The sequence below is a fragment of the Plecotus auritus genome (assembly GCF_963455305.1).
Source record: "Plecotus auritus genome assembly, chromosome: 7".
NCBI lineage: Eukaryota > Metazoa > Chordata > Mammalia > Chiroptera > Vespertilionidae > Plecotus > Plecotus auritus.
Window position 1 is genome coordinate 15,490,595 of NC_137774.1, and position 23,271 is coordinate 15,513,865.

The 23,271-nt window shown below is 52.7% G+C and overlaps 1 protein-coding gene across 1 annotated transcript; it reads left to right on the forward strand.

Moving 5' to 3' along the window:
• Positions 1-2,373: 2,373 nt before the first annotated feature.
• SLC4A1 (solute carrier family 4 member 1 (Diego blood group)) lies at positions 2,374-13,200 on the forward strand. Its single transcript, XM_080680032.1, has 18 exons — positions 2,374-2,437; positions 2,972-3,036; positions 3,814-3,994; positions 4,093-4,228; positions 4,664-4,787; positions 4,897-4,981; positions 5,131-5,315; positions 5,823-6,033; positions 6,278-6,490; positions 6,690-6,838; positions 6,948-7,142; positions 8,189-8,362; positions 8,691-8,780; positions 9,257-9,423; positions 9,949-10,202; positions 11,512-11,681; positions 11,772-11,948; positions 12,610-13,200. The coding sequence occupies exons 3-18, from the start codon at positions 3,841-3,843 to the stop codon at positions 12,688-12,690; spliced, it is 2,565 nt and encodes an 854-aa protein (XP_080536158.1). The 5' UTR covers positions 2,374-2,437; positions 2,972-3,036; positions 3,814-3,840; the 3' UTR covers positions 12,691-13,200.
• Positions 13,201-23,271: the final 10,071 nt, after the last annotated feature.

Below are 23,271 nucleotides of genomic sequence, written 5' to 3' on the forward strand. Positions count from 1 at the left end.
CACTCCTGCCTTGCATGGTCCTAGCTCGGCCCTTTGCATACCATTGCTCACACCTGGGCCTTCCCTCTCCACCTCCCAGCCTTCCAAACCCTCCCGGTGCTTCCAGGCCGAGCACCAGCGTCTCCTCCTCCAGAGACATTCCATCCCAGCCCCACCAACGAACCCTGCCGCACAGATCCTTGGCACCCAGCACATTCCGCTCATAGCTCGTTTGTCTGCGGGACCTGTTATCTCCTGAGCCACTGAGCCTGTCACGTATTCAGGGCTTGTCTCCCCAGTCAGGGCGGGAGCCTCTTGAGAGTAGGGGCAGTGTCTTGTTCATCTCAGCATCCCACTGCTCAGCACCCGCAGGCACGGAGTGGGCACATTTGCCAGCCTGGCCCAACCTCTCTCCACAATGCCCTGTGCTGCAGTGGGCGAGGGGGCAAAGGACGTCTCTCCATACCCAGCCTGGGGCCACCCTAGGGAACCTCCGCCACCCCCCACCCCTTGGACTTGTCCTCACATTCCTGGGGTGGACATGCCTTCCTCTCTGCTAGAGACACAGCTGGGAAATGGAGGCGCAGGACTCAGTGGTCTCCTGGCTGGGTCCTAGTCAGACTAATTCCCCAGGCCCAGAGCCCCATGCCTGCAAGGGGGACACATTCTTACATGCGTTCTACATGTATTTACGAATGGTTACTACGTGTAACCATTCTGCTAGGAGGGGGGAATTCAATAGGGACTGAGACATGCAGGGTCTTTGCCCTCCTGTGCCTTCCCTTCTAGAGGGATCATCCGACAATATGTGCACAAATGAGTCCAGAAACCAGAAAATGACAAATTTAGTTAGTGCGTCTTAGGGTGGTCAGGGAAGGAATCTGAAGCGGTGACATTTGAGCTGAGATGTGAGAAGGGCTGAGGTGTGGGGGGAGGGGATCCAGGATGTGGGCAACTGCACATGGGGCAGATAAGGGTTGGTAAGGAGGCCCAGGGGATAAGTGGGGAGAGATAAAAAGAGGCAGAGTTCTAGGTGAGGTGGGAGAGAGAAGCAGGGCCACCTCATCCAGGACCTGTGGGCCACTCCCAAGGATGCTGCAGCCCCATGCCCAGCGCAAAGCATGGGTGAGAGTGTGGTGGAGACTCTCGGAGGAGCTAAGTCGGGGAGAGGTCATGTTGCCCTGGGCTTGGCTGTGTCTCAGGGATGGGCAAGAAAATAAGCCAGGTGAGGACTGGCAAGTGGAGAAAGGAGTCAGTTTTGCAGGATACACCTATCCTCCCCAAACACCCTTACCAGCCAGGCTTCCCCTTCCCTGCACGGCCCCACCTCTCCTGGCCCCGCACGTTGGCCCTCACATCTGTAAATCCAGCTCCTTCCTCCAAGCCTCCACCCACCCCTTCTTCCTCTGACACCACCGTCTCCCAACACTGTCCACTCAAATGCAGCCCGCTCTGGGGCAGGGCAAGGAGACCACAGGATCCCCTGTGCCTCACTCAGCCTGTGCCTCTCCCCTGCAGGGACCCGCAGTGCGGGTTATGCTGGGGGCTCAGATCCCTGCGGATAATCGGACAATCAGGACAGCGCCATGGGGGATTTTCAGGTGAGTCTTTCGGCTCCTACCTGGGGCCTCTGGGAACCTGGCCCTGCATTCCTACCTTCATGGGGACTCAAGAAGCCCCTCACAGCCCAGTCCTAATGGCCACTTCCTATAGGAGGAGTATGAAGAGGGGCTGGAAGAGATTCTAGAGCAGGAGGAGTATGAAGATCCAGGTGTCCCTGTACCCCAGGTGGAGGAGCCAGAAGGTAAGCCCATCTCCCTTTCTCTGCTGGGGTGAGCTGCTAGCCCCAGACAGGGACATTTGGGGGACTTGTCCTCCCCTCTTCTCTGAACTCCCTCCCCGCCCACCCCCTCCGCCCGCCCAGTCCCAGCCCCAGGGCCAGTTCTCCCACAATCCTGGCTGATTGAAGGATAAACAGAGTTTTGTTTGAAATGATCACAGGAGGGGACTGGGGGGTGGGCAGGACCAGTCACCCGTCACCATCACCGTGTCCCTTAGATGTGTGAGAGGGCAGCCAGGCCTGTCTGGGACAATGGCAGGAGCCACATGCCACCCATGCCCATCCAACACTGGCCTCTAGGCCAGGCACTGGCGCTGTTCTGGAAACATTGTTCCCTTTGGGGGTCCAGGGGTCCTGAAAAATTGGGGCCTTGGGCACCCCCAAGGCAGAGGGACAACAGGAACCCTTCCTTGGTCGCCCAAGGTCTTAGTGGGGAGCCCCAGGCAGGTGCTTATTTACTGTCAACAGGACTTAAGTGCAGGCAATTAGCATTGATGATAAGAGGCCCCCCTGGGAATTGAGGGCTGGGGTGGGGGGGCTGAGGGGGCAATATAAAGGTGCCCAGAGCTCAGCTTGGAAGCAGGGAGAAGCTATGGACTGGCAGGATTCTTGAGGCAGGTGAGAAGGAAGGGAATTGGTCCCAGGAGGTGGCATGAGGGCGAGGAGATCCTAAAATCCTGAACATTGACGTTCAGGTGTCTCCAATAGCCTGGGACAGTGGTCGGCAAACTCATTAGTCAACAGAGCCACATATCAACAGTACAACGATTGAAATTTCTTTTGAGAGCCGAAAACCGACTTCGGCGCGTGGGCCTCGAAGTTTCAATCGCACTGTACGTGCGGCCCGCACGTGGTATTTTGTGGGAGAGCCACACTCAAGGGGCCAAAGAGCCGCATGTGGCTCGAGAGTCGCAGTTTGCCGACCACTGGCCTGGGAGATGACCCTCCTGCTCATCACTGAGGATGAGTCCCAGGGGCCTCCACAGTGCTCAGACGTGGCGTGGCAGAGCCAGGCTGGGCCAAGAACCAGGCATGGGGAGCCCAGGGGAGGGGTGGGGCACAGCGGGACATCCTCCTGCACTGGTGTCTGGGGCTGATGGCGGTGGCGCAGGATTGTCTGGTGGTAGCGCTAACCAGCCTCCCGGTTTTCAGCTCACCTCACCGAGCCAACAGCCACAGACTACCACCAAACCACATCACAACCAGGCACCCACGAGGTAAGGACCCCAGCCTCCCCCAACTCTTTTTCCTGTCCTGCCCTGGGCCCACCATCATATCAGGGGAAGGGAGGAGCGGAGGGACAGGCACAGCTTCAAACAGGCCACAGACAGGCTGGGGGACGGATCCTGGGAAACTGGTGGAAGGAAAGAGGACAGCTCCCCTTTCGCCCTGCGGCCCTGGCTGCGCTGCCAGGTGCTCCCTGGGGAGGCGAGAAGAAATAACGCTCTCCTCTGCCGGGCCCCCTACATCCCTGTAGGTCCCCAGACTGTCTAGCTGGCTAATAAATTGGTTCTGTTCTCAGCTAGACCCTCAAGAGTGGCCACCTGGCCCCAAAGACACCCAGGGACAAGCCAAGCAACACACCCACTCAACAGCCTCTGAGGCAGGAGATGACCCAATGACCCCAGGACTCCCCCTCCTTTCCCTTCTAAGTACCCACTCTAGCACCCCTTTTGGTCCTGAGGTTCTTCAAATGCCTTTGAAATGAAGTCTGGGGCCGGTCAGGAAGCTGAGGAATAGAGCCAGAGTGTGGGCCGTATCTGCGGGACCCTCAAGCATCCCCCCACACTTCCCATCTCACTCACACTCCAGGCTGGAGTTCCCCGCTGGCCGTCCCTCTGAGCTCAGGATCTGCCCCCAAATGCTCCAGGGCTCTGGGCCTCCTACCATCTCTCAGAGCCTGCCTAGTGTCCAGTGTCCGCATGCCCTGGGCTGCCATCTCCCCACGACCCGCCCTGAGCCTGATGGGCTAATTCAGGTCTGTGGGGCCGCAGGTCTACGTGGAGCTGCACGAACTCGTGATGGATGGGAAGAACCAGGAGCTGCAATGGATGGAGGCAGCGCGCTGGGTGCGGCTGGAGGAGAACCTGGGGGAGGACGGGGCCTGGGGCCGCCCACACCTGTCTTACCTCACCTTCTGGAGCCTCCTGGAGCTGCAGAGAGCCTTCGCCAAGGGTGAGCCCTGACGGACCCCTCCATGATCCCTGCGTGCGAGGCTTGGTGGGAAGGAGGGCCACGGTTCAGCTGTCTAGCTCACCCTCCATTCCCTGCAGGGACTGTCCTCCTGAATCTGCCAGAGACCTCCCTGGCTGGAGTGGCCAACCAGCTGCTGGACCAGTTTATCTACGAGGAGCAGATCCGGCCTCAGGACCGAGACGAGCTGCTCCGGGTCCTGCTACTCAAACACAGGTGCCCCTGCCTGCCCACACCTGGACCCCACTCCCAAAGAGCTGCCTCCCCCGTCCATCTGCCCCGGGCGCTCCCTGAAATCCAAAGGCCCCCCGCCCACACACACACATTTTTCTTCCAGAATGGCTTCTGCCTCTGACAGCTCTTGACAGGTGGCCATTTCTCCATGCTCAGATTTGGGGACCACTGGTCCCCAGGAGGGCAGACTCTCAAGGCCCTTCCCTCCATTCGTTCTTCTGGCTCTACCTAGTCATTCCAGAAAGAGGCCACCTGCTTACAGCCGACACCCTTCAGAAGAGGCCGGTTCTCCTTCTGCGCCGGGGTCTCTCTAGTCTGGCCACTGGGAGTCCTAGTTGACCCCTCCCACCACCAGTGCTCTGCAGATAGCCCAACCTGAGCAGCTTACTCAGCCCATGCCCCCTTTGTGTCCCGCAGCCATGCTGGAGACCTAGAGGGCCTGGGGGGCGTGAAGCCCACGGTCCTGACACGTTCCGGGGAGCCCTCACAGCCTCTGCTCCCCCAACACCCCTCGCTGGAGACTCAGCTATTCTGTGAACAGGTGAGGCTGTACCAGGGGTGCATGGGGAGAGCCGGCAGCGTGGTTAGAAATGAGAGTAGCGAGGGGAGGAGGCGGCCGGATGCTTTCCTTACCCCCTTCCTTCCAACAGAGAGAGGGGCGCACAGAGGGCCACTCACCATCTGGAATTTTGGAAAAGATCCCCCCGGATTCGGAGGCCACCCTGGTGCTAGTGGGTAAGCACTGGTGCTCCTACCTACTCGCCCCTCTACACCCCTGCTTCCACCTTCTGTCCTGGCCCAGCCTGCCTCTCCCTAAGCCTGGACCCCAGCTGTGCCCCCTCAGCTTGGCCAGGCCACCTCATGTCCCCCACCCCGTCCCACAGGCCGAGCCTCCTTCCTGGAGCGGCCAGTGCTGGGCTTCGTGCGGCTGCAGGAGGCCACCGAGCTGGAGGACGCGGTGGAGCTGCGCGTGCCCGTGCGCTTCCTCCTTGTGGTGCTGGGACCCGAGGCCTCTCACATCGACTACACCCAGCTTGGCCGGGCTGCTGCCATCCTCATGTCCGAGAGAGTAAGGAGGGGCCGGCGAGGGCTGGGGGAGCCGGGCAGCTGGGTGGCGGTTGAGGCCCATTCCCCACTGGACTGGCCTGGGTCACGTTAGCGTCACTGGTTTGGCCCATTCAGTCTAATCCAGCTGTTTCTGACGTGTCTGGCCAGAGTAATCTGGCCCGGCCCTGCCTGATTGGCCTGGCATGACCTGATCTGGCCCACTCTGACCTGCTTCTCCCTGGTCACGTCTGGCCTGGAATGGCCTAGTCTGCTCTGGCTTCCTCTGGTTTGCTTAGTTCTCTCTCTTTTCTTCATTTAGGACCAGGTCTGCTTCCCCCCAACCCTTTCATAGTGTGTGTGTGGGAGGAGGGGGTGCAGGGGGGCTGGTAAAGGAGGTGGGCAGGGAAAGCAGTTCCTAGCAAGGAGGAGCTGGACGAGAGGGTTCTGTTCTTGGGGGCCCTGGCTGTGGACTCCTGGGCCCTTTCAACCAGCAGGGCCAGGCAGCCCTGACCCTCTCTCTGGCCCCCAGGTGTTCCGAATGGATGCGTACCTGGCCCAGAGTCGGCAAGAGCTGGTGCACTCCCTGGAGGGCTTCCTGGACTGCAGCCTGGTGCTGCCTCCCTCAGACGCCCCCTCAGAGCAGGCCCTGCTCAGTCTGGTGCCCGTGCAGAGAGAGCTGCTGCGAAGACGCTACCTGCCCAGCCCTGCCAAGCCAGACCCCAGATTCTACAAAGGCCTAGGTACCTGCCCTGCCCAGCCCAAGGCTTTCTGGGCCCCACAGACCCTCAGACACCCCAGCACAGCCCTGTGAGCCCCTACCTCCCCTCTTCCCATCAAACACCCTGGTGTCCCTTCTCCCTATTCTCTTGCCACCCAGCCTCCTTTGGCTACCCCATTCCCATCAGACAATACCCCCCTCCCCTCCCCTCTCCCCACACCTCCCCCTGCTGCCCCCTATGACCATGGTCCTATTCTTCACTACAGATTTAAATGGAGGTCCAGGGGTCCCTGGTGGCCCGGATGACCCTCTGCAACGAACAGGCATGCTCTTCGGGGGCCTGGTGCGTGACTTAAAGCGCCGCTACCCTCGCTACTTGAGTGACATCACAGATGCATTCAGCCCCCAGGTCCTGGCTGCCGTCATCTTCATTTACTTTGCCGCCCTGTCACCTGCCATCACCTTTGGCGGCCTCCTGGGTCAGTTCCTCTGTGTGCCCCCGCCCTCCCCCGCCCCCCCCACAGCCCTTTCTTCTCATCCTCTGGCCACTGTGGGCTCTGACTTCTGCCCCAATCTGACACTCTGGACCCCTGCCTGCATCAGCCTGCCGATGAAATGCTCCACTGGTCCCTGGAAATGGTCTCCTGACCTTGACCCCACTGTCACTTCTGCCCACAGGAGAGAAGACCCAGAACCAGATGGGGGTGTCGGAGCTGCTCATCTCCACTGCAGCGCAGGGCATTCTCTTCGCCCTGCTGGCGGCTCAGCCCTTGCTTGTGGTTGGCTTCTCAGGGCCCCTGCTCGTGTTCGAGGAAGCCTTCTTCTCGGTAGCTCTGTTCTGCCCCCTGTGACCCTGTGCCTGGCCTCTGGCGCCCCGCCTGACGCACAGCGCTGGGCCGGCCTGTCTGACCCCAGTTCCCTCTGACCACCCTGCAGTTCTGCGACAGGAATGGCCTGGAGTACATCGTGGGTCGTGTGTGGATCGGCTTCTGGCTCATCCTGCTGGTGGTGCTGGTGGTGGCCTTCGAGGGCAGCTTCCTGGTCCGCTTCATCTCCCGCTACACCCAGGAGATCTTCTCCTTCCTCATCTCCCTCATCTTCATCTATGAGACGTTCACCAAACTGATCAAGGTGGGAGGGTGAACGAGCCTGGAGGCATGCGTGTGTGAGACTGAGCATAAACTAGGTGACTCCGTGTCACTGCACGCATGTCTGTCTGGCACTTGTGGGGCTGTGTTTTCATGGTGTGTGACTGTGACCACATACATGTTGACACCTGCTGCTGGTATTCTTGCCATGACTGTGACAAGGAGAGGGCACCTCTATGTGCACATGTCCATGTTTATAACCACACAGATGACTAATGGGTGGGCATGTGTGTGAGACTGAAATGGGAATTGCATGCGTGGTGGGGACAGTGAGGGTGGAGGGGTGTTGAGGCTCTGATGTCCCCCCTCCCTCTCCTGCACTTGCCCTCAAGAACCACAGGTCCTGTGGATGGAGCACCTTGACCCCTCAGCTCTGTCACCTCAAACTATGCCTGCCTCTGTGTCTGTGTTTTTAAAATATATATTTTTATTGATTTCAGAGAGCAAGGGAGAGAAAGAGAGAGAAACATCAATGATGAGAGAGAATCATTGATCAGCTGCCTCCTGCACGCCCCCCCACTGAGGATCGAGCCCACAACCCAGGCATGTGCCCTTGACCAGAATCGAGCCCAGGACCCTTCAGTCTGCAGTCCTGAAGCCAGACCAGCTAGGGCTGTGTCTATCCACGGAGCCAAACCAGCTAGGGCTGTGTCTGCATTTTATAGGAAGGGTGAACACCATATGTCTGTCCCTGATTCTGTAGGTTGGTGGGTCTTTCCAAGTCTTTAAAGCCCTGCACTCCAGTCTCCCAGTCTCCTCATGTCTCCCAGGCCCTGGGTGATCACAGATCACACCACACCACACACACACGTATTGCCTTCATGGCCTACCTCACCCAAGCCTAGCCTGGTCCGCACTCCTGAAAACCAAGCTGTAGAATTTCATTGCCCCTCTGTTACCATATCAGCTGTGGAAGAAGATAGGTGGACGGATGATGGATGGATAGATGGATGATGGACAGAGGATGGATGGATGGATGGATTGATGGATGGATGGGAGGGAACAGGATGCCTTGGTTTTCTGCTGCAGATCTTCCAGAGCCACCCATTGCAGAAGCATTATAAACACAATGTGACGATAGACCCTAAACCTCAGGACCCCCTGCCCAACACAGCCCTCCTCTCCCTTGTGCTCATGGCCGGCACCTTCTTCTTAGCCATGACGCTGCGCAAGTTCAAGAACAGCTCCTACTTCCCTGGCAAGGTCAGCATTCGTCTCCACCTGCCCTTGCCTACCCTGCCCTATCCCAGTCCAAAGCACCCGCCTAGCTTCCCCAGTGCCATTAGCTCCCCTTCTTTCCTTAGATTCTCATTCCCAATCCCAAGCCTCCCTGGGCCCCTCTTCATCAAGATCCCACTCTTCAGGGAAGCCCATCCCCTTTCTCAGCATGCCCAGGCTGAGAACCCAGTGGGGAGGCAGGGACAGGGTGTGGAAGCGGGTGGTGAACTGGGAAGAGCAGGGCCCCTGGGTGACGAGGGGGCAGAAGGGGACCAACTGGGCACTAACCGCTGGTTCTCCCACCTGCCCTCAGCTGCGACGGGTCATCGGGGACTTTGGGGTTCCCATCTCCATCCTGATCATGGTCATGGTGGATTCTCTCATCCAGGATACCTACACCCAGGTGATCCTTTCCTTCTACCCTCATTTCATTTCCCCAGCTTGCTCTCTCCCCAGAATGACTTTCCCAAACCTGGAGTCAGCTAGAACTACACCTACCTCATCCCTGGCTCCGGGGGAGCCCCACGTCCCTCCCACAGCCTTACAGAACCCCTGTGGCTGAAGCAAGGGCCTGGGTCAGGTTGTTCCCTTTACTCTTTAACCCAGGGCAGCAGGAAAGAATCTGCTTTGGAGCCAGGCAGATCTGCCCCCAAATAGTTGTGTGACGTAAGGCAAGCTCTATAACCTCTCTGACCCTGTCTCCTTATCTGTAAAGTTTGGGATGAGATGTATGTAAAAGTCGTACATCCATGTAGGGACTGGGTACACAGTAGATGTGCAATAAAAGTGAGCTCCCAAGTGTCCAGGACCCGATCTGCCCCTGTCTCCACCCCTCCCCATCCCCTGCCCCAGTGTTCTCAACTGCATCCCCTCCCACAGAAACTCAGCGTGCCTTCAGGCCTCAAAGTCTCCAACTCCTCAGCCCGGGGCTGGATCATCCATCCACTGGGCTTGTATTCTCGTTTCCCCATCTGGATGATGTTTGCCTCCGCTCTGCCTGCCCTGCTGGTCTTCATCCTCATCTTCCTTGAGTCCCAGATCACCACGTAAGAGCCAGGGTGGGGCTGGGCCTGGGAGAGTTGGAGGCAGAGAAAGGGACAGGTTGCAGGTGGGCCAGACACCCAGCACTGATCTAGTTAGACTCAATGGAATGGGTGGCCCTCCCTCCTCACAGGGATAGGCAGGGGCAGGGGCAGGGCCAGGTTGTGTAGGACCCAGCAAGGTGTAATTTAGGGAGCACTTTGTAAGAAAAAGAACACAAAATGAGAACTACAAAACAAGGTGCCAGGTCTTGGAAAGGACCTGTGCCAGTGACGCTCGCTGGAGCCTACGCTTCATTAGCTTCAGAGTAAACCTGCCTGTGGACGTCTAGGTGATGTCTGAAGACATTTCTGCTCTTAGAGTCTGGATTCTCAAGATGGGGTGGGAGGGAGGGGGGCAAAGAACTCCAAGGGGGATGGGCACAGAAGGGTAAACGGAGGCACATAGGAACTCAAGTATGGGGAAGGAAGGAGGGGCCGAGCGGGTGCGGGAGGGAGAGCCCTGCTTATCCCCAACCTCCCACCCTCCAGGCTGATTATCAGCAAACCAGAGCGCAAGTTGGTCAAGGGCTCCGGCTTCCACCTGGACCTGCTGCTGGTCATTGGCATGGGCGGGTTGGCCACTCTCTTCGGGATGCCCTGGCTCAGTGCCACCACCGTGCGTTCTGTCACCCATGCCAATGCCCTCACCGTCATGGGCAAGGCCAGTGCCCCAGGGGCTGCAGCCCAGATCCAGGAAGTCAAGGAGCAGCGGATCAGCGGGCTCCTGGTCTCTGTGCTTGTGGGTGAGTGAGGGCTGGCCACACTCTCTACCACCCTCTGGCCCTGCCCCTGGCCTCCAGCCCCTGCCCCTTAGGATCCAGCCCCCTCCAGCCCTCCCCACACACCTGCTGCCCACATCTCCCCAGTGTGTTATTCACATGATGGAATTCTGGAGGAAATTACCAAGGCGTTGAGATGGGCATCTGAGCAGGGGAGGAAGGAGGGCCTCCATTACTAAAGCCTTCTCTAGACAGAAGTTCACTAACTGTGAGTTCCAGCCCTGCCCGATGGGCCTCAGTTTCCCTTTTTGCACCATTACAGGGTTTCTTAGATGCCCCTGAGGTCTCTCTAGCTCAGCTGCTCTATGACTGACACAAAGGGTAGTGCTCCAGGGCATAATCTAGGGGGGAGGGGGAGGGGGAGGGGGAGGAGAAGACAGAGGGTCACTGCGGTTGATCTGAGTCTGGAGTAGCTGTGAGTCCAGCTGGACTTGGTGTGGGCCTCACTGTGATCGCTGATGGCGAGGCCAGGGAAGTTTCTTAAAGAAGGTGAAGTTGCCGAAACCGGTTTGGCTCAGTGGATAGAGCGTCGGCTTGCGGACTGAAGGGTCCCGGGTTCGAATCCGGTCAAGGGCATGTACCTTGGTTGCGGGCACATCCCCAGTGGGAGGTGTGCAGGAGGCAGCTGATCGATGTTTCTCTCTCATCGATGTTTCTAGCTCTCTATCCCTCTCCCTTCCTCTCTGTAAAAATATCTATAAAATATATTTAAAAAAAAAAAAAAAAAGAAGGTGAAGTTGGTGTTAGCTAGAGGAGGGTTAGGATTTGGATAGGTGGAGGGTGATGGAGGCATTCTGGGCTGGGGTGAGGAAAAAGGCGGGCTTTTCTGACTCTGTGACCTCCCTAGGTTAAAAGAGTAGGTTTTGAAGTCAGGCAGGACGGAACTTGCCTCCCTGCTCTGCCAGTTGCTAGCTGTGTGGCCTTAGGCAAGTTGCTTTACCTCTCTCAGTGTGTTTCCTCATCTCTAAAAGGCGGGTAATACCTATTAAAAGGATCCACAGAGCCCTGGCCTAGGTGGCTCAGTGGCTAGAGCATCATCCCAATGCCCAAAGGGTCACGGGTTCAATCCCGGTCTGGGCGTGTACGGGAGGCAACAGATCATGTTCCTCTCTCACATTCATCTCTCTCTCTCTTTCTCTTTCTCTTCTCCCCGCCCTCTCCCTTCCTCTCTAGAACTAATGAAAAAACATATCCTCGGATGAGGATAAATTCCCCGACCTGGTGCCGGTCCTCCAGGGCATGTGAGGCTGAAAGTTTGTGGTTCCCCCTGCAGGCCTGTCCATCCTCATGGGGCCCATCCTGTCCCACATCCCCCTGGCTGTGCTGTTTGGCATCTTCCTCTACATGGGGGTGACATCCCTCAGCGGCATCCAGCTCTTTGACCGCATCTTGCTTCTCTTCAAGCCGCCCAAGTACCACCCAGATGTGCCCTACGTCAAGCGGGTACAGGGCCCTCCGGCTGCCCAGCCCAGGGTGGGGTGGGAGTGCTTGGTGCTGGGCGGGGCAGGCGATGACCCCAGGCTCTGCCCGCAGGTAAAGACCTGGCGCATGCACCTGTTCACCGGCATCCAGATCATCTGCCTGGCAGGGCTGTGGGCAGTGAAATCCTTCCAGGCCACCTCGCTGGCCCTGCCCTTCATCCTGATCCTCACAGTGCCCCTGCGGCGCCTCTTGCTGCCCCTTATCTTCAGGAACCTGGAGCTCCAGTGTGTGAGTGGCAGCTCCCCAGCCCCACCTCTCAAGGCCTGGGGCAGGAGGGAGGGTGGGAGAGAGCAGGAGCTGGAGGGCAGGATCCCAGAGCTGGCTCCGGGAGGGCTCGGGAGAGAGGGTGGGTCACAGAATTACGGAAGGCAGAGAGCGGTGTGGCGAAGGTCTGGATCTGCGGCCTGCATTCAAATCCTGACACTGCACATCCAAGTGGCCTCATTGTTCTGTGCCTTGGGTTTGCGCGCCTGTGAAAGGAGGAGCGCTGGCAGGGTGGGTGAGAGGGTTAAGAGGCACACAGGATGTGATCCACGTGAGCTGTCCTGACCATTGGGCGGCCGGTCCTGCGGTCTTCTAGATCATCTTGGAAGCGCCTGCTCCTCCAGCAGAATTTTTCTAAGGTGTGACACAGGTCACCGTGGGGTGCCCTGGTGCAGGAGTCCCCTGCCTGCCCTCTAGAGGTCTGCCTCCTGCAAAGGGCATCAGACGCCCAGGGGCTCCCTACCCTTTGGGAATTTTTCATGTGGACCAACCCTGGGGGCAGGACTCGTCCAAGGTTCAGAGAGCCAGGCCCTCTTCTAACTCCAGGGGTGCCTCTTGGTGCTGGGGGAGGGCTCATCTGGCCCCTGGGCCACTCACCCTCTCTCCTTCCTACCCCACCCTCCAGCTGGATGCTGATGATGCCAAGCCAAGCTTTGATGAGGAGGAAGGTCGGGATGAATATGACGAGGTGCCCATGCCTGTGTGAGAGGAGGCCCAGGCCCCAGACCTCTCCCCCATTCCACTGCTCTACTTTCTCAGGAAAAGCAGAAGTTCAAGGGCACCTTATGGACTCCCAGGTCCCTCCTGGGGCAGCAGCGGAGGCCCCGAGGCTGTGGGTGGGGGAAGGAAGGGGTGTCTAGAAAACCTTCCACAATGGCCAGACTGACTTTTTTTTTTTTTTGGCTGGAAATGGCCAGTGGAGCCCACATTAGGGCATCCACTGTGCAGCTCCTCCTGCTGCCGCACTGCCGCATGGGGATACCCTGCTGGGAGACTTAGATCGGGCACAGACTGGGGCAATAGTGAGGGAGGGAGTGGGGAGGGTGGGTTCAAGTTTCAGCTTGCTATGTGACCTTGAGCAAGTCCTTAACCTCTCCAGCGTCTGCTTTTTCTTCTGTAAAATGGGTATATGGATAATAATACCCACCCGTTACAGGATGGTTACTGAGGACCAAAGATAAATGTGAACAAAGGGCTTTGTAAACTCTGAAAGGACTATTATGCTGTAGTCATTCTTCTTCAAGCCTCCCCAAGGTCACACAGCTCCTGAACCATACAGCTGGGATTTGGACCCGGTCTCCTGATTCTGAGGCCAGAGCCCTGTGCTCTACTTCAGCCATTCACCTTCCCATGCTTAGCGATGCCCCTGCTGATGCCTCCCTCCATTCTCTACTCCAACCCCCTACTTGGGGACCCTTTTTGCTGGAGCAGAGAGAGGTGTCTTGGTGAGGGCAAGGTGTGGGTAAGGAGGCAATCAGGGCTGGGACTCAGGACTCCTAAGTGCTTGTTCCCTTCCCCCATGCTCTCGTTCATTCACTCATTCATTCATCCCACAAGCATTTACTGAGCCCCTGGGCCCTGTGGATACAGAGGGATGGGGCGTGATGGGGAACTCACGGACTGTTCTAGATTTGGATGGGTGGGGAGGGAGGGAATGGGGAGGCGAGGGAAGTTTGTAATTTATTGGTTGTGTATTTTCTCAGAGCTGTCACTGTACTTTGGCCTCACCCATGCCCAGACTCCCATTAGAGACCCACTGCCCCCAACCCCACCCAAGCTGAATCTTGGGGAGAACCCAGATTTGACCAGTTGAAGTAGGAGACAGTGGGTTCTGCAGAATATGGGCAAATCTATTTTTTTTAAATATATTTTATTGATTTTTACAGAGAGGAAGGGAGAGGGATAGAGAGTTAGAAACATCGATGAGAGAGAAACATCCATCAGCTGCCTCCTGCACACCCCCTACTGGGGATGTGCCCGCAACCAAGGTACATGCCCTTGACCGGAATCGAACCTGGGACCCTTCGGTCCGCAGGCCGACGCTCTATCCACTGAGCCAAACCGGTTAGGGCAAATCTATTTTTTTTAAAAAACAAAAATATAAAAAGAGTCAAAAGAACTAGAAATGGTAAGAGATGGTTGAAACTGAGAATCATGGTGTGACAGAAAGGAAAGGGGGCGTTGGACTCCTGCTGGAAGGCCCTTGGGTCCACCCCTGAAGGCTGACAGCTGCCTCCCACCACTTCACTTTCTTTTTCTTTTTTAAAAAATATATTTCTTTATTGATTTCAGAGAGGAAGGAAGACGGAGAGAGAGATAGAAACATCAATGATGAGAGAGTATTGTTGATCGGCTGTCTCCTGCACGCCTCCTACTGGGGATAGAGCCCACAACCCAGGCATGTACCCTTGGTCAGAATCGAACCTGGGACCCTTCAGTCCGCAGGCCGACAGTCTATCCACTGAGCCAAACTGGCTAGGGCCCACCACTTCACTTTCTGTAAAACGGGAACGATAATGGTATCAATCTCTAGGCTTGTTATAAGGACTGAGTGAGACAGTGCATGTACAGGCTTGCTCAACACAGGCCTCCGAGGAAGAGCTCAATAAATGTTAGCTGCTGGTTTTGTTCTCGTGGCTGAGATGTCCCTGCCCCTCCTTCCCTCTGCTCCTCGAACACTGGAAAGAAGGCCACCGTTCTGCTAGTGCCCTTCCCCTCAGTGCCTGGGAATAGGTTTTGCCAATAAATGTATGTGTGGTGGAGTGACTGCCTTGCTGGAATGCCCCTCCCAGAGTCAGGGGTCCCAGGGGTCTTGGCTGGGCCAGGCAGACATGGTGTGTGTGGTGTGGAGCTGGTGCAGGGCTGCAGCTCTGAGTACAAGGAGAGCCAGGCTGGGGCGGGGCAAGGCTGGTGCCCCCCCGCCCCGCCCCCAAGCTTTAGGGGCTGAGAGGACCGCACACTGTGAGGGGCAGAGAGCAAGGGAAGCAAGTTTACACGTAGGACATCATTCCTCTCCAGAATAAGCAAGAGCCATGGGGTGGTGAGGGGGGCTGTAAAGGGGCCTGGCCCTGCCTCTAGGACCGTGGACCCCACATCCCTTTGAAACAGTCAGTCCCTTAGCCTGGCCTCTTCAAGCTGGGCCACGTCTCTGAGAGGGATCAGCAGAGAGGAAATGCAGTTGGCTGTCAGTCTCAGAGGAACAGCATCTCTTGACCAGCTTCCCACTAACCCCCACTCTGATCTCCCTGGAGACTCTGTCTCCCCAACCCCCACCCTGCCCCCAGCCGCTTTCAGCAATTCTAGGGAGCTGCTGGGTCAGGGTGTCACCCAAGATGGAAAGGAAGATGCCAGCACCTACTCCCCCTCCACCCTCCCCAGCCTTCCAGCCAGAGGTCAGTGCGGGTTGGTCCGCCTGGCTTCCTTCCCTGGATCTATATTTACTTGCTGCCTATCCCCAGCTGACCCCTCCCAGGCTGGCCAGCGCAGCAGCCAAAGGACTAGGGAGCTACAGGAGCCCGAGGCAACCCAGCCACCCACCTCCCACACACAGCAGCGTCATGTCCCACTGCCTTGGCCCTGCCCTGAGCTTGCCAGAACCCCATTCACCACCTTGAGCCAGGAAGACAGTAGGAAAATGTGAAGACCACAGAAATCAATCAGGATCTGACTTCCTGCCTGGCCTGAGGCCTCATTCCCCCTGCATTTCCTGCCCCTGCACAGATGCCCTGTGCACCCCCACCCCTTGCATTTCCTTTCATGGAAATTCCCTCAAAGTGAATTAATGGCCACAGTGAGATCCACCCTTTTAGGTGAACACAAAGTAACCCCACTCCTGGTAAGGAAATGGATCAACAGAAGCCAAAAGCCCTAAACCTGAAGATATTCTTTGCAGGACTGTCTATGAAAGCAAAACACTAGAAAGAACCCCAATTCTCGGAAATAGGAGAGCAGTTAGTAAATTACCCTACATCAATATAAAGGCACCACAGGCAGGCCTTCCAAATAATAACGAAGAAGCTGTTGGATCAGCTTGGTGCAATCACATAATCCTGGGTGTCTGAGGCCAAGGGGATTGGAGTCCCAGCGTTGTGACTTAGGAGCTGGACACAGAACCTCCTCTCTGAGCTCAGTTTTCCTCATCTGTAAGATGGAGATAATGAGAGCACAGACCTAGAGGTCCCAGCCCAGGACTGGCGTTTGGTGAACAAAAAGTCATTCCTGTTAAGCAAGGCACGAAGTGATTTAACTGCCCTGGTGACAGCTGTGCAGGAAAGTGTAGTAGGCACATGAATGAAGAATGAAGGTTAGGCGGCTAGACAGAAAAAATTAAAGCGCCATGGTGGGAGAATTATAGAGGATATCATTTCCTCCTCTTCTTTTGGACTTTAGGTGCAGAGGGTTAAGTTAATCATCCTCCCCAGTTCATGGCAAAGTATCATTGAACATTAATGTTTTCTTCCTCCCCTTCCTTCCTTCCTTCCTTCCTTCCTTCCTTCCTTCCTTCCTTCCCTTTTGTCCTCACTTCCTACTCCTATTTTCTTTCCCCTCCATAGACAATGACTCAAACATGTTTAATGTGTATCTTTTTGTGTGAACATAGTCTTGAAAATATGTATCATCGATATTTTTTACTTTATTATACTAGTAAAAGTTGTAATACATATACCAAATATAAACAATAGTACAACAAATTCCCATATACTTGTCTCCTAAACTCAAATAATTATCAAGATTTTGCCTTGAAGTTTTGCTTAAATCTTTGTTTCATCTTTCTCATTTTCCCCTTCACTAAACTAAACACTTTAAAGTTCATCCCGGACATCATGCCATTTCACCCCTATATTTTTTAGCTGTGCATCCCCTCCAACACTGAACATTTTCTTACCTGACTGCACACCCAACAAAATTAGCTGTAATACCTAATATCCAATTTATAATCAAATTTCTCAAAATGTCTCTTTGTACTTGGTTTGTGTGGGGTGTGTGTGTGTGAATTTCTATATCTTATCAGCATTGTGTTGTAGGCCTTGGTCCTCTTTGCACCCAGCTCTATCCTTTTAACCAGCCAGGTTGCTCAGTGAACATGGAGTTGCTTTAACTGCTGCATGGTGCTCCGTGGGCATCCCCCACCTTTAGCCTCTCCACTCCTCCAGGGAGGGACACCCCACTGCACCCAACTGCCCTCACAAAGGATGCTCAGCCTTATCCTCTTAGGGATCTTATGGAGAATTTCTTTGGGTTATATATGTAGGAGCCAGGAGCAGATTTACTAGGTCATAGGGTATAAATATATTTGTCTCAATTTGACTAGATACAGCCATATTTTTCTCTAAAAGGTCTGCATCAGTTCATGCTACCACAGGCATTGCAGGAGGTTTCTATATTCCCAGGTGATTGACATTGTCCAGCCGTCTGATTTTTGCTAATCTGCCTGGAGTATCAATCTTATTATTTTTATACTTGCATTTCTCTGATCTCTGAAGAGTTTGAGCATCTCTGCATTGCTGATTATTCTTTAAGATTTCCTCTTCTATAAATTGTCTTTTCAGCCCTAACCGGTTTGGCTCAGTGGATAGAGCGTCGGCCTGCGGACTCAAGGGTCCTAGGTTCGATTCCGGTCAAGGGCATGTACCTTGGTTGCGGGCACATCCCCAGTAGGGGATGTGCAGGAGGCAGCTGATTGATGTTTCTCTCTCATCGATATTTCTAACTCTATATCTCTCTCCCTTCCTCTCTGTAAAAAAAATCAATAAAATATATATTTTTAAAAATTGTCTTTTCATATCACTTGGTCATATTGTAATGGAATATTTTGGATGTTGATTTGCAAAAGATTCTGGAAGATTCTACCCTTTGTTTATTTTAGACCTTGTAAAAATATTCTCTCATCTTGTCATCTTGCTCTTAAAACATTGTCCACCTCACTGAACAGAAACCTTTCCTTTTGGTGTAATTAAATATAATCCTATTTCTCAGAATGTCTCTTTGCAGTTGGTTTGTGGGGTGTGTGTATGTGTGTGTGTGTGTGTGTGTGTGTGTGTGTCTATATATTATATGCACTGTGTTGTAGGCTTTGCTCTGTTGGTCCAAATTCTTGGATTTTGCTCAGTAATTTCACCCACTTACCAGCCCTTGAGAGTTTCGGCTTGATTCAGCAGGCACGAGGAAGTCAGTGCAGGTTCTTGAATTGGGGAGCAATATGAAGTGATTCACTTGGGAGCTATCTACAGGAGGGATTGGCTGCAAGGAGGCAAACTGGGAATCTGCATGTGGGTCAATAGCAGGCAGGTGGAGAGAGCCCCTATCCTCATAGGACCTCCAGTCACATGGGAGCCAGGTATTCAACAACGGTGATGCGTATTCTGCAGGGAGTAGTGAGAACAGAAGGGGGCCAGGGTTAGGCAAGAGTTCCTGGAGACAGAGGCATTAGCTTTGACTGCTGAGGTAAAGTAAGGGCTGGCCCAGTGATGAGAGAGGGGGAATGTCTTGAGGGAATAATGGTTTGGTTTAGAAAATGGAAAACATCCAAGAAATATACTAAAGGCAAAGTGGGTGAAATTGCTCAGCAAAGTCAAATGGCATGGTGGAAAGCCTTATGGGGTTGACAGGCCACATGGTGACCTCAGAGAGTTGTTTCTTTCCCATCTGGCCCAAAGCCAGATGACAGGCGGTGAGGAAGGAAGGGCTGGTAAGGAAGCAGAAGCAGGAGGTGTGGACCACGGTCTGGGAGCTTGGCAAGAACAGGACAGACAGAAAGCGTCCAGCTGACCTTTTTCCAAGATGAACAAAAGAATGCTTTGCAGGCTGAGAGGACACCTTTCATAGGCATGCAGCTATCTCTCTTCTTTTTTTTTTTTACTATTCACTATTTTATTTCTGATCTATATATATATATATAATCTTTATTGTTCAGATTATTACAATTGTTCCTCTTTTTCCCCCCCATAGCTCCCCTCCACCCGGTTCCCACCCCACCCACCCCATGCCCTTCCCTCCCCGCATTGTCCTCATCCATAGGTGTATGATTTTTGTCCAGTCTCTTCCCGCACCCCCACACCCCTTTCCCCCCGAGAATTATCAGTCCACTCCCTTTTTATGCCCCTGATTCTATTATATTCACCAGTTTATTCTGTTCATCGGATTTTTTATTCACTTGATTTTTAGATTCACTTGTTGATAGATATGTATTTGTTGTTCATAATTTTTATCTTTAACTTTTTCTTCTTCCTCTTCTTAAAGAATACGTTTCAGCATCTCATATAATACTGGTTTGGCAGTGATGAACTCCTTTAGCTTTTTCTTATCTGTGAAGCTCTTTATCTGACCTTCAATTCTGAATGATAGCTTTGCTGGGTAGAGTAATCTTGGTTCTAGGTTCTTGCTTTTCATCACTTTGAATATTTCTTGCCACTCTCTCTGGCCCGCATAGTTTCTGTTGAGAAATCAGCTGACAATTGTATGGGTGCTCCCTTGTAGGTAACTAACTGTTTTTCTCTTGCTGCTTTTAATACTTTGTCTTTTGCTCTTGGCATTTTAATTATGATGTGTCTTGGTGTGGTCCTCTTTGGATTCCTTTTGTTTGGGGTTCTCTGTGCTTCCTGGACTTGTAAGTCTATTTCTTTCACCAGGTGGGGGAAGTTTTTGGTCATTATTTCTTCCAATAGGTTTTCATTATCTTGCTCTCTCTCTTCTTCTGGCACCCCCATAATTCAGATGTTGGCACGCTTGAAGTTGTCCCAGAGGCTCCTTACACTATCTTCATATTTTTGGATTCTTTTTGCTTTTTGCTTTTCTGGTTGGGTGTTTTTTGCTTCTTTGTATTTCAAATCTTTGACTTGATTCTTGCGATCCTCTAGTCTGCTGTTGGATCTCTGTATATTATTTTTAATTTCAGTCAGTGTATGCTTAATTTCTAGTTGGTTCTTTTTTATATCCTTGAGGGTCTCATAAATTTATCGGCCTTTTCTAGAAAATTATTGAAAAACCTTATAACCGTGGTTTTGAACTCTATATCCAGTCGTTTGCTTTCCTCCATTTCTTTCATTTGTGATCTGTTTCTTTGTCTCTGCATTTTGGCTGCTTCTCTGAGTTGATAGAGTGGCTTTGTGTGCTAGGTGTCCTATAGGGCCCAGTGGCTCAGCCTCCCCAGTTACCTTTGTGGGCTGTGTGCACAGTCTTGTTGTAGTTAAGCCTTGATTGTTGTTGGTATCACTGGGAGGAATTGACCTCCAGGCCAATTGGTTGTGGGGATCAGCTGTGTCTATGATGGGAGAAGTTCTGTGCTGGAGACACCCTTATGGGGCAAGACTTGCTTCAGTGGGGCTTTGGTGCTCACTGAGTCTGTCCTGAGTGTGTTCCTTATGGATTTGAGGAGTTGTAATCTGGATGGTCCTACTCTGACCCCTGGGTACACTGGCTCTTGGATCTCCAAGGAGGTGCTAATTTAGCCTCTGCCTGAGGCCACCCAGCAGGAGCTACAGAGAGATCTGCAGATTCCTCTTCTTTGTTTGGGTTTTGGAGGTGCCCAGATGAGGCCCAGCTGTAAAGCAATGGAAGCTGCTGTGGGGCCTTGGGCCTTCTTTTGGATGTTCTGGGTCTTTCTGACTCAGCTGCAGTTTGTTAGGTAAGTTTAGATTTCAAAGGACCAGGCCATTCATATGCAAAAGCCTCTGCACAGAGCTTGGATGGGGTGGAGTCTCAGGGCAGAGCAAACAGCAATGGCTTCCTGTCAGCCCTGCCCTAAGAGGCCCCTGGGTCTCAGTGTCCCTTGGAAGTCGCTGCAAGCACCTCTGAGAGAAAGCTGCCCTCGAGTTCTGCCCGCTGCCAGACAGTCCAGTTTCTCCCCGTATGAGTCTGGGTCCCCAGAGTCTCACCCGGAACTGGAGTTCAGAGCAGTCAGGAGCTTGTGTCTCCCTGTGGATTGAAAAAGCCAGCCGCGTACTCAGTTGCCAGCCCTCTCCGCATGAGCGCGCCTCCGTACCTCTGCACTTTACTTCCGCAGCTCCTCTGAGTCTCAGTGTGCTTTTCTCTTCCCTTCTAGTTGTAGAATTTCCACTCAGCCAGCCTTCCTGTGGTTCTGGATGATGTCCGTTTTGTCTTTTAGTTGTAGTTTTGAAGTGGTTGTGTGCGGCAGCAAGTTCAGGTGTTTACCTATGCCGCCATCTTGGTCTCTCCTATCTCTCTTCTTAAACATATCTTTATATGTTCAACTTTCAAAAAGGATGTATGTATATTATAAAACAGGATTATGGAACTATTTAACACCGAGAATAAAAGCCTCCAATAACCATCCCCAGTAAGCACTGTTAATAATTTAGAGTATATTTCTCCAGATTTATTTCTATGTAACACTAATTTACATATTTTAAAAAATATTTTTACTGATTTCAGAGAGGAAGGGAGAGGGAGAGAGAAATAGAAACATCATGCCCTAACTGGTTTGGCTCAGTGGATAGAGCGTTGGCCTGCGGACTGAAGGGTCCCAGGTTCGATTCCGGTCAAGGGCATGTACCTTGGTTGCGGGCACATCCCCAGTAGGGGGTGTGCAGGAGGCAGCTGATCGATGTTTCTCTCTCATCGATGTTTCTGGCTCTCTATCCCTCTCCCTTCCTCTCTGTAACAAATCAATAAAATATATATTTAAAAAAAGAGAGAGAGAGAGAGAGAGAAATAGAAACATTAGTGATGAGAGAGAATCATTGATTGGCTGCCTCCTGCAAGCCTCACACTGGGGATCGAGCCCACAACCCAGGCATGTGCTTTAACTGGGAATTGAACCGTGACCTCCTGATTCACAGGTCAACACTTAACCACTGAGCCACACCAGCCAGGCTACATATATTTTTAATAGGACATATATAATTTTTAACAGAGTTTCAAGTATATAAAGCAAAAACTGATGGAACTGAAAGGAATTACAGATAAATCCACAATCATAGTAGGAAACTACAACCACTCTCAATAATCCACAGAACAAGTAGACAGAAAATTATTAAGGCTATAGAACACCTGAAGAGAATTATCAACCTACTTGGTCTAATTTATATTCATAGAACATTTCAACCAACAATAAATAGCAAAATACCCATCCTCTTCAATTGCACATGGATCACTCACCAAAATTGACCATACTGTGGGCCATAAAACAAACCTTAGCAATTGTAAAAAACACGAAATAATATTAAGTATAATCTATGTTCACAGAGAATTAAATTAGAAATCAATAACAGAAAGACATTTGGAAAACCCCTATTGGAAACTAAGCAAAGGACTTCTAAATAACACATAGATCAAAGATGAAGTCATAAGGGAAATTAGAAAATATTTTGAACTGAATGAAGATGAAAACATCAAAATTTGTGAGATGTGCCCAGCTGATGTTGCTCTGTAGTTGAGTGTGGACGTATGAACCAGGAGGTCCTGGTTCAATCCTGGTCACAGCACATGACTCAGTTGCAGGCTCCATCCCCGGTGTGGGGCGTGTAGGAGGCAGCTGATCAATGATTCTCTCTCATCATTAATGTTTCTTTCTCTCTTCCTCTCTGAAATCAATTTTTTAAATTTTTTAACAAAAAGCTGAACAAATGGAAAAATCTACTCTTCTTAGATCTACCAGAAAAGTGAGGTCACAGGACAACCTGCTGCCCCTTAAACTGGAGAAACAGCCAGATACAGAGTATCACAACTTCCCTGAGCAGAAACCTCCACTAGAACCAATGCTGGGGTAGAAAAACCTGAACTGTAATTGACAAATTGCTGGAGGCTTATGTCTAAAGACTTAAAAACTCCAGGAGGACACAGTCATTTGTAAGTTTTCTCTCCAGGAGCTCTACCAGGTCCTCACTGTGAATATCAAAGAAAAATTCCCTTCATGCTTCTGGCAAGCACAAGGGAAGAGGAACTATTTTTGAAATATGGCAGAGAATTCTGTTCTTAAGAAGGCTTGCCCTCAGGAGAAACTATTTTATCAGAGCCTAACCTGCTGGGGTTTTATCAGATCCTAACTGAAATGGAAAAGGAAATACCCAGTTCCAGGCCCTTGCTTGTACCCATCTTGTCCCACCTAACAGGGAGGTGATGGGGATAGGGGACAGAAGTGCTGGTGAAGTTCACAGTCTAGGAGAAAGGCTCACCAAAAGATGAGACCTAATCATAGGACTAGAGAATGCTGCCTCACCCAGTACCTCATATCTGCCTTTCAGCAAATAATTATAAGGCATACTAAAAGGCAAAAACACCGTTTGGAAAGGCAGAATAAACATCAGAACTAAGTCAGATATGATCGCGA